This window comes from Polyodon spathula, chromosome 7, assembly GCF_017654505.1.
Source record: "Polyodon spathula isolate WHYD16114869_AA chromosome 7, ASM1765450v1, whole genome shotgun sequence".
NCBI classification, from domain to species: domain Eukaryota; kingdom Metazoa; phylum Chordata; class Actinopteri; order Acipenseriformes; family Polyodontidae; genus Polyodon; species Polyodon spathula.
Window position 1 is genome coordinate 45,027,450 of NC_054540.1, and position 11,293 is coordinate 45,038,742.

Below are 11,293 nucleotides of genomic sequence, written 5' to 3' on the forward strand. Positions count from 1 at the left end.
GCAAACAGTCAGTGGTTTGACAGTTGTGTTATAAAGGAAATTTGCAAAGCATTGTTATTGAAATGGCTATGCAAGTCATAAATAAGGGTGTATTTTATCTCTAGATAAAATCTAAAACTAAACCACCCCCTAACTGTACAATGTACTTCATCTAAGTTGTGGAGATGAGTTTACACCTCTGTGGAGTGCAGGAAGAGTCATGGTTGGATGGCTTATAGATCTCCTGATAAAGAATGCTAATGAAACTCTGTCCTAGAGATGCATTACTAACCTTCCTCCAGCTCATCCATGGAAGTGATCTTGGTGGTGCCGTCGATGCTGAAGATGAAGCGGACACCCTGCGGCAGGTTGATGTGGTCTGACAGGGAGCGGGTCAGGTCAGCCAGCAGCCCGTCGAAGGTGCGGAAGCGGTCAGTAGCCACAGCGTACACGATGCCCTTAAAGTAGCGGTCCCCGTTGCGGTAGAAGCGCACCTTCTTGGCTTTCTTCTCGTTGCTGAGGGTCTGCAGGGTGCGCGTGCGGTAAAAGCTGCAATGGGCGCTGTGGGTGGGGCTCGGCAGCCCATTCATGCGGGACCCTCGGGAGGTTCGGGAGCTTTTGTCCCGTTCATCGAAGTGTCCAAAGTCCAGCTCCATGGTTACAAACTCAGAAACAGGTTGATGGTGCAGAGTGACTTGGAGGCTGTTGGATTGTTGAAGATATCTGAACAGAAAGAGGAGAAGATGTAGTCACTTGGTAGAACAGAAACTCATGAGTAATAAGGAGTGATCTATTTAATGTAGTTCATGGAACATAGACATTTTATCCCACTGCTTTATAAACCAAAACATGTTTAATCAAATTGCTATTGGGGTCACTGCACTGCACTGATAAGGCATGACTTCTATATTCATTACATCAGTTTCCTATAGTGCAGGACTGAGGCAGGGTGGAGGCCTGCTCCTGTAAATTAAATAATATGTTTTGCTTTGGGTTTCTAAATAAAAATATGGTTTTGGGTTTTGTTTTGATTGTAAAAAAAATATATTAAACTTTTGTAAAAAAAACAAAGTGTGTGCTGCATGGCAGGGCTGGAAGACTAGACCTCTCTGGCTACCTAATTGAAACCCAGTGTTCAGCAGGTGACCAGGTGTAAATTGCATAATTGATAATCAATGATCCCTGGCCATCTGCCTTTAAAAATACCACCTGCCTTTCTTGGTTCTTCTTTTGATTTTTTAATGTTTGGTCTATGCTTTGCAAGCCTGGAGGTGAAGGTGGAGGTGGAGGAAGAGACGAAGGTGGAGGTGGAGGTGGAGGTGGAGGTGGAGGTGGAGGTGGAGGTGGAGGTGGAGGTGGAGGTGGTGGTAGAGGTAAAGGTGAAGGTGGAGGTGGAGGTGAAGGTGAATTTGTAGGTAGAGGTGAAGGTGGAGGTGGAGGTGGAGGTGGAGGTGGAGGAAGAGGTAAATGTAGAGGTGGAGGTGGAGGTGAAGGTGAATTTGTAGGTAGAGGTGAAGGTGGAGGTGGAGGTTTAGGAAGAAGTAAAGGTAGAAGTGGAGGTGGAGGTGAAGGTGAATTTGTAGGTGGAGGTGGAGGTGGAGGTGGAGGTGGAGGTGAAGGTGGAGGTGGAGGTGAAGGTGAAGGTGTAGGTGGAGGTGAAGGTTTAGGAAGAGGTAAAGGTAGAGGTGGAGGTGGAGGTGAAGGTGAATTTGTAGGTGGAGGTGGAGGTGGAGGTGGAGGTGGAGGTGAAGGTGAAGGTGGAGGTGGAAGTGAAGGTGAAGGTGGTGGAGGTGAAGGTGGAGGTGGAGGTGAAGGTTTAGGAAGAGGTGAAGGTGGAGGTGGAGGTGGAGGTTTAGGAAGAGGTAAAGGTAAAGGTAAAGGTAGAGGTGGAGGTGGACGTGGAGGTGGAGGTGGAGGTGAAGATGAATTTGTAGGTGGAGGTGGAGGTGAAGGTGAAGGTGGTGGAGGTGAAGGTGGAGGAAGAGGTGGAGGAGGAGGATGAGGAGGAGGAGGAGGAGAAGAACCCTCGTGACTCAGAAACAGGGTGAGCTAAGGACCACTGCAGGTGTAACTGGGATCCTTGAGACCATAGGTAGGGATTACTTCAGGGGATTTAGTAATCCTACCAAAGTTTATTTAATTTATGTAGATTTTTACTGCAAGGTTACTGAAGCCTCCCTTTTAGTGGGAGTAGCGCTTGGTCCGAGTTTGGCTACCTTTTATTTTCTAGTTGTTTTTATACAGTGTTTTGTTTTTACATTTTGTTACTCATGTACTGCACTTGGATATATTGCTTCCTGCACTATGACTGCCACTGCAGGTAACCTAGTGCCAGCCTTCAACAACTGCACCCCTTGTAATGAATAAAACCTGGACACCTGAGCGGCGCTTCAACTTCAACTCCCTGTGTCTCTTTCATTCTCTCAGCAGATACCCACACAATACCAGTGCACCCCTATTACAGGGGCAAAGTGGGATTTGTAAAAAATATTTGGATATTCTTTTTCATCTTTTATTTTGAATCTACTGGAAAATTGCAATAAACTAAATTTCTCCAGAGTGAAATAACCCTGGTATCCCACCAAATGACCTATAGAAATGAAAGAAGAACTATTCTCCACAGTATAACGTGTTATTTACTTCAGACATCATTTATGCATTGGTTTCCTTATGCATGACATCTTTCTTAAATGGTCATTTATAAATTCTGTTATATGAACGAATAGGAGCATGGTCATTTTTGCCACCGAATACATTTCAAGCAGCGGCCATTTGAATACTTGTCCCAGCATTTTTATTTCACTCTTAAATTATATTTACTTTCATATTACAAACTCCAGCCCACTAGGTTTATGTAACAACATTATTTGAAGTAGAAAAAAGCCCATTAAATTACCATAATATATAGTAAACCCGCCCAGTTTGTGCAATGCTGTAAACAGGAATTAATGGAGTATAGAATATGGGTTCTGTAAAAAGGAACCTTTCATCTCCTGCACTGAACTGACTCTTCTGAGGTGTATATTTGTAGAAGACATTTGCTTCTGCCTACAGGAGTTGAAAATCATCAGAACACTACTCATTTCCTGCTTGTCCAAGATTAATTGCTTCTTAACTGTAATTGACCATGAAAACACATTTGATTGCTTCTTAACTTTAATGAAGCATCAACAATACATTAACGTAACAACCTTATTAACATGTTTCAGTAAGACAGCAGACTACATCACGAGCCTCCCTTACATCTCAGTTTCTAAGTGTAATGAGTTTGAGGGTCTGAGCCACCACAGTAGACATTAGTCAACATCACAAAGCCAACACAAATAAATAACACACAGAGGTGAGTTAATTTAGGTGGAGTTGGTGTTCATAATCTGTAATGTGATACACAGTGAAACCTAGCTTTCATAGTCAGTGAAATGTTCCCACAATAGTTGAAACATATGTCAACGTTTTTTTTTTTTTTTTTTAATTTTATTTTAGTTTTCTTCTATGCAAACTGTTCAAATACGTTTGGGACTCCAGGCGAAGTGAGTTAAGTATTCAGGATTGACTCAGTGAGCTTGCCACAAAACCTCCAACAACCCACCACAAACACCTGCTGCTTTTGAAAGAACTGTTCCTGACTTGCAAATCAAACCCTTTTCTCCCTGTAGAGAAGAGTCCAGTAGAATGCTGTGTCGTGCATTGTCTGCAGTGCTGCTCCCCACTGCACCAAGTGCTGGGGTTTGAACAATCACAGGATTAGCCTAAAAGTTTGAATGCACACGCAAACCATTCTCTAATCCTTCTGTTTACAATGACAAAGTCCTACTGCCAAACTGTCATCATTTGGAGGATTGTTGGCAGAGCCAGGATGGTATTGTAAAATCGATGCAAATTGGCCAATAATTTTCCTGTCTTTAACTGACAAGAATCTATGACTGGCACCAACCAAAAACTGCCCACAAGCAGAGTGTGGTCCATTCCTGTTTTTCAATACCAATTCCTTTTTAAAATCAATTCCCAATTCCAATTCCCATTCCAATTCCAATTCCTATTCCCATTCCCTTTAAATCAATTCCAATTCCCATTCCCTTTGAATCAATTCCAATTCCAATTCTAATTCCCATTCCCTTTGAATCAATTCCAATTCCAATTCCCCTTCCATTTGAATCAATTCCAATTCATTTTATGACATAGGCTTTATTGAGCAAACCTATATACAACCTATAGCCAAACACATACACATCTTGTCAACAACACCTGCAATTACACAGGAATTGGAAATGGAATTGAAAGAAGAAATTAACCCCCACCCTGCCGGCAAGCATTATTATTGTATGTCTTTGTATCATTATTGTGTAGCAGCTTTTTTTTAGCTCCTATTTCTTGGTACCATTTAAAAAAATGTAATCCTAGGATTAGCAACCGATATGGTTTGCCTTCTTATGCGTTTTCTTTTCATTTGGCTTAGCAAAGCAGCGTGTTCCATTGCTTTGAAAATGGAATTTAGGCAGCAATAACTATAAATTTTCTGAGTGAATAAAATCTGAGACAGAGTCAAGGCCTTTATATACTAACTAGTAGTCCACTAGGTGGCTGTTATACTGAGTTAAAGTGCTACAATGCTGCAGCGCGAGTGGTTGAAATATGAGCTATACTTGGGTGTAGGCTAACCCAATAGAAAGTCATATCCCATATTTCACATTTAAATGCTACCAGGTTAAAAGGACAAGTTGGTATTATAAAACATCCCACAGTACAAAGCAGGAATCCGTTTCTCCACACCTCTTAACATGACCCTTCTGCTGCCTGCTGAATTATTAATAAATGCACAATGGGTACCAGTGCAGTATATGAGGAGAGAGTGAACCTCAGAGTAAATAAATACTGTGCTTGTCTCCTGTTCCACAGTGCACTGCTGGGATTGCTATCTTAATGCTTCTTAACATTTTCTAAAAAAAACACTGATTCTGGTCATAAGACTATGCAAACAATCAAATAATCACATCACATACATAACATTTAAGTTTGACTTTTTTCTCAATTTGTGTTTACTTTATTATATTTAAAACCTCCAGATTTGATTAATTAATTGTAATCTATTAAAGCTAATTGTGTAACAAAATCAGTGAATATTTTATTGATTAAATCCGATATTTGACGATATTTGACTTGGTGAAGACATTTAATTCTGCCACCACACTATAAAACCACTTCCTGTGCAGCAAGTTTTAGGACATGTATGCTGACCCTTAAACTCTCAGTCTTGGGGCGACTGGGGTCGAAATACCTGTTGCTGTTGGGTTTATAGAATTGTGGCATGGTTGATTAGCATTCCCTCAGTCAAGGGGAATGCTCAGTCCAGAATGTGTGTTACCAGCTGCTTCTTGTTGCTCCAGACTGGTAGTTTGAGAATCAAGCAGAGATTATGTCTTCTGCAAAGTCCTGTGGCTGTTTGTGAAGTGGAGTGAAGAAAGCGCTTAACAAAAGCTCCAGGGTTTATGGAGTGATGTTTGTTTGTGTGAGTGAAGAAAGCTAGGATTCAATAGAACTACCATGTGATACGTGTGCAACTAAAAATGTGAATATTGCTTAAGGGGGTTGCAACGTTTCAGTATGCTTTATACCGTCCTCCAATAAGCATGTGCTTAAAAATAGAAAATAGAGTTCTATATATATATTAGATAAAAAATGCCCATTTTAGGTGGGGCTAGAAGTTGAAAGGTCACATTATATGATTTCTTTAGAATCAGGAAGTACTCAAAAGGTGCTGGCAACTAGCGTTCTATAGTTTCAAAGGGCAAACAGATTCTGATGCAGACGAAAATGATTACAATGCAAAACTGGAGCTAGAGAACTATCTCATTGTAAACTAAAATAATTCAACTTACACACACTGTCCTGCAAGTATAGGAATATATAAGGGCAGAATGACTTGAGGTTGGGCATTAGGTCTTGGCTGGTAGTAAATGGATAATATTTTAGGTACCACTGCACTTGAGGGACACACTGCTCATTAAAATATTTTGCATCACCTTGGACTGTGCTCTGATAAAGGTTAGGCTTCACCCCTGTGCCCTATCAAAGCCAAGCAGGTGGGTGATAAAGGGCACTTTTGACATTGTAGTCCATATTATTCATGCTGTGGCAGAAGCACAACACTAGAGAAGAATAAACCATTCAACCAGAAAGCATTAATGTAACAGGCTGTGACAATCTTCTTAATTGCAACTCAATTCCACACTGTGCTACTGCACAGGGTTTTGTAAACCTGAGACCTTGTAGTGTATTATACGGTATCTTGGCTGCTATAAAGTTAATATAGAAACCTGAGTGGAGTCCTCATCCAATGGGAAGGAACACTGGCTCAGACATTCCTCAGCAGAAGACACAAGGGTCGGTACATCTGTCTTTACTTGTGGTATGTATGAACATCACCCCTCCTTTTTTAATAAATATATGTAGAGAACAGCTTGTCAAATTTCAATGAAATGATGATAAGGTATTCTTTAACAGATACTGGTAGATATATAGGAACCTGTCCTTCAGTCTGTCTGTTGTCACACTGCCCCTTTCACACTGGCATGCTCTACCCAGGTCATAACCTAACCGGGTCAGGACTTGGTGCCATTCGGGTCGGGTGCGTGATTTCACACTGCTTTTGATTAAGCAGGGTTGACCTGGGTGACTGACGCAATGCACATATCAATGCCCCGGAAGAAGTTTGTTACTGATGCTTCCATCCAAGCTTCTCTGGATTGAACCGTTGGCCCAAATGTTGATTAGAGCAAATGTTTCTACATCCCTGCTGCAATATAGCTCAATCCACAAAAATATGGATAAAAAGAATAAACAGAAATGTTCTTTGTGGAAGTGACTGTTAGTCACTCACTTTGTCTCGCTCAAACCGGGTCAAAGTGCGTCAACCACCTTCCTGAGGTGGGTCTCTGGGACCCGGGTCAACCCGGGTACAACACAGGTACGTGGTTTCACACTATGCGGGATTGTGACCCGGGCAACCACAACCCAGGTCGGGACCCAGGTAGGTGTGCCAGTGTGAATGGGGCTTTATAGTGTCATTTTTGTCATCTCAATGCAGAAAAACCAAGAAAGCAAGATCTAGATTCACTTTACTGGATGTGAGTCAGTTTTCTTTAGATTAATACTAGTATTATACAGGGATTCCAATGAGAAATTAATTTGCAATGAGTCACGATCAGTGCATTGACAGCACAAGAGTATTGCTACCCAGGGATCCAGTGACAGACTGCTTCAGGAGCTCTTGATTATGGGGGCTGGGTGGCGTATACAGACAGCAGGCCAATTCATTAAGCCTCTCCTGTCTTTTACATCTCGGTTGGAATTATCTGAAATTAGTCTGATCTCAAGGTAGCCCCCCATGGAGAGGATCATAATCTTCACCACAAAATCAACATAGCACAATTCAACACCACTGGCAGTCAGGATTGCCCTTATAATGGTCCAGTACATTTGTCCTGGAATTCATTTTTTCCATGTTAATATAAAGCATTTACTAATCTTAACCTTGCTTGCCTGTGCTTTGCCTTACATGCTCCCCTGGGTATATCAAGTATACACCCATTCTCTATAGTGGTTATGGATTTGGCTCTCTTTTAAACTCAATCACCTGTTGGTTTTGCTTGCAGCATTAGCCCAGAGTACAGTAGTAATAAGTACAAGTACAGTATGATGAGTTGCTTACAGTACTGTGTTTTGCATCTGCATACAGTATATTGTTTAGTAGCCAAATTACTACAGTACAGGTCACTTGTGATTTATATATAGGGTAAATATACATTCTACAGTATTTGTTTGCTGACTTTTGTATGTGTCTCAATATAGTGCAGCCCTGGGTATATTTTCATTAGCCCTGACACTGTATTCCATGGGGATGGTGTACTTCACTGTGCTTATAATTTAATATCCTTTTAACAGGTTTGCTGCATTTGACTTTAAAACGGATGGGCTAGCATTCAGGCTGTGACCTATTGTGGTCTGTGCCATTGTCCCCTATCTAAATACACAACAAAAAGACAGCCCTAATCCTTTTTTGTTACATAAAAAAACACTACCAATAAATGCTAAACCATTGATCTGATGTTGATGCAGATCCCAGCTGCTTTTCAGTACAGTCTCATGACATCATCCCTGTCCCTCCCAAGGTGGGGGGAGGAGGGGGGGCTGTAAGAGCTGGAGACGATGACAATGGATTTCTACAAGGAATCAAATCAGCGCTCAGTTAGGGTGACCTGATTGTGTTCCTTTAACACTGCACTCACTCACACTCCACAATGACATTGCGAGGAAGCTGTGAAATGCTGATAGAAGAAATAATTCTTTAAATTCTTAATATTTTAAATTCTATATTTACAGCACTGCTGGCTTGCCGGGTGTTAGAATTTTTTGTCAGCTTAATTCAAACACGCACACACACACACACACACACACACACACACACACACACACACACACACACACACACACACACACACAGTCAAATGAAAAAGTCACATGCATGCACACATGTAGCCATTCTTTTATATGAATTTTTTAAGCTTGCACAATGAGATGAGTTTGTGTTAATCATTTCTTCTTTTTCATGATCAGAAACATTGAGGGACAATAACACAAACCCCATTTCCCGACCTGAACAACTAACCCGTCCTGGTTTTCCTTCAAACAAAGACTAGCAAATGTTATCAAATTGTGTGAGCAGTGGTTCTGTCCACAGCCCACTGACTTCATTGATTCGAACCGTTGGCCTTCAGAGGTAGGCTATTAAATTAACCCATTGCATGATTTTTGATGTCATCAACTTTTAAACAACGCTGTTATAAGTAATTGCTGAGCACATCTGCCCCTCCCTTTCCACCTCATTCCTATCAGACACTGCAGTGTGAGCATTCTATTAGAGAGCATGATTTGCAACGAGTGCTAGCTTTACACTCTCCAGATTGCTTTAAACACATACACATGCAGATCACGCTTTAGACCCTTTCTAGCTACCATTCTGAATACCTACAGTAGCTGCGCCCAGCCCCACAGTGCTAATGCCAGTGTTGATTGTTAACTGCAGCAGCTGGGTTCACAAGGACTGCTGTACACTGGTTTCAAGGCAGTGGAGGGGTTTAGAAGAGAATAGGGTTCTTGCGGGTGTAAAGTCCATCTGCTCCAGAGGTAAATCACTTTGCCGTGATCCCAGGACTGGTGTGTCCGATTGTTTCCTGCTGCCTCCCGCTGAGGTGCCTCTCATTATTAGTCTGAATATTTTAAACCGATAGAAAGGATTAGAGAAGAGCACTCTATAAATTAACGAAGAAGCTTGGGTGCTGATACAGAACTGCTATTTGATGTACACTGGGAGCATGTTCTTCTTTGTATCAAAAGGACACCTAGGCTATTACAATGTGAGAGACAGTGGCAGGCATTCAAGCACAAAGAAACCCTCTTCCCATGTATCTAGCAGCACACCTCTTCAGTAGCTATCACTCAGTTTAAATTCACTACAGTAAACAGTTTGCATTTCAAATATTAATGCTGCAAATTTCATTTTTTATTCACATTCAAATTATAGGTATTTTAAAATAAACAGGTTTTTTTCTTGCATTACTGTCTAATGTCTGAGCTAATTATTATTATTATTATTGCTTTATTTTATTTGTGTTTATTTTTTTTAACGTTTGTGCTACCAGCAGATTTTCTTCAACACCTGCTTACATTGTTACTGTTATTGATGCATTCATTCATTCATAATGTAATTTCTGTGCAGTTTCAAAAAAAAGACAGAAAATGTAACCATGCTAAAGCACAAAAAACATCAAGCCCATGAAAAGCCCTTTCACACACATAGCTGTTCCTGATTTCTAAGCTATTCCCGTTCAACTTATTCCATTTTCACAGAGTTGTACTCACCAGAGTGCCTAGTGCTGCCGAGAGGGTGTGGATGTTACAGGATAGAGAGACAAGCTCACACTGGCTTTGTCTCTGCTTCAGACTGAAGAGTTCTGCTAGGGCGAGGGTGCTGGCTCCTGGGTCCTAGTGCCAGGGATTCACTGACAGTAGACCATGCTAATCAATAAGCGTGATTAAACGTGTTCTCTGCACATTTAACAAGGTGAACAACTCCCTTTAAGGAAAGTAGTAACATTGTGCATGTAGTATACCAGAAATTTTAAAAAATGACAATAATACAATTTATTCTACCGGTAAAAAAGGAATCTCGTTTATATACACATACTGTATGAAATAAACTCTATAGCTCTATGAAAAAAGCTACATATATATGTAAGGTTATTAATTATGTATTACAATAAGATTTTTGTCAGGGATAATGGAAGCACCTGCAATATGCAGCACACACTTCTTACACATAGTATGTCTCACACATGACTGATTCATTTGTTTTACAAATAGAATCCTGAACATGTATTCTATAATATATAAAAGCTGTAAATGATGTGCAAGACAGACAGAAGTTCTAACAGGGTGTGTAGTTGGCTGCGAGTAGGCGCTCGGTTGGCAGATGAATCACTGATGTGGCAGAAGCACATTTTTTCAGATTCTGAAGATGAGCTTCACATCAGATTCTAAACCTGAAACCCAATGGAGATTAACCTACACCACCGTCCAGAAACCCAATAGAGATCAATCTACACACTGTCCACAAACCCAATGGAGATCAATCTACACTGCCGATCAGAAACCCAATTGAGATCGATCTGTCTCCAAGGTTTCATAAAACATACATGGATTGGAAATTTTGGGTATCGTGGAAAACTATTGTCCCCTTGTGCTTATAAAGTGTTCTTCATGAATCTTGCGACATAATCCCCTCTAAGACATTATTTCCTCCTTGGAGATTAGCGTCCCACATTACATCTTTGTATAATAGTTATATATTAGACCTCTTTTTGTATATTTCATTTTTAAAGAATACTGGTGGATTACAGAAACGTAGTCTCAATACGGGCCTTAGAGACCAAACCTTTGATTTTTGTTTTGTTATATTAAAGGGTACCTGTGCTCTCTAAGAGCTCCACATATCCAATAAATGGTTTTTGCTGCACCAATTTGGTCAGAAAGTTGCGCATTTAGCAATGTTTTCAATTTCTTTGTCAACTTTTCTGGGTCAAGTAACACTTGAGGGAGCTGATTATTGGAGCCTTTCAGGCAGCAATGTGACCTCAAGTTGTTGATTTCCCTGATAGGCCAATGGGATACAGCAGTGAAAATCTATAGTGAGTGACATGGGGATCTGCAAAGCTTTTGGATGCTTGAATAATAAACGTAATAACAAGAGGAAAAATGT

The 11,293-nt window shown here is 40.8% G+C and overlaps 1 protein-coding gene across 3 annotated transcripts in view; it reads right to left on the bottom strand.

Moving 5' to 3' along the window:
* The window catches only part of LOC121318653 (neuronal migration protein doublecortin-like), a 77,810-nt gene extending 67,838 nt beyond the window's left edge, over window positions 1-9,972 (bottom strand). For all 3 annotated transcript variants that reach the window (XM_041255559.1, XM_041255558.1, XM_041255557.1), the window contains exons 1-2: window positions 9,898-9,972; window positions 272-702 (exon numbers count right to left, since the gene is read on the bottom strand). In XM_041255559.1, the coding sequence (XP_041111493.1) occupies window positions 272-635 (364 nt within the window). In that variant the 5' untranslated portion in view covers window positions 636-702; window positions 9,898-9,972. The remainder of the gene's footprint in view (window positions 1-271; window positions 703-9,897) is intronic.
* Window positions 9,973-11,293: the final 1,321 nt, after the last annotated feature.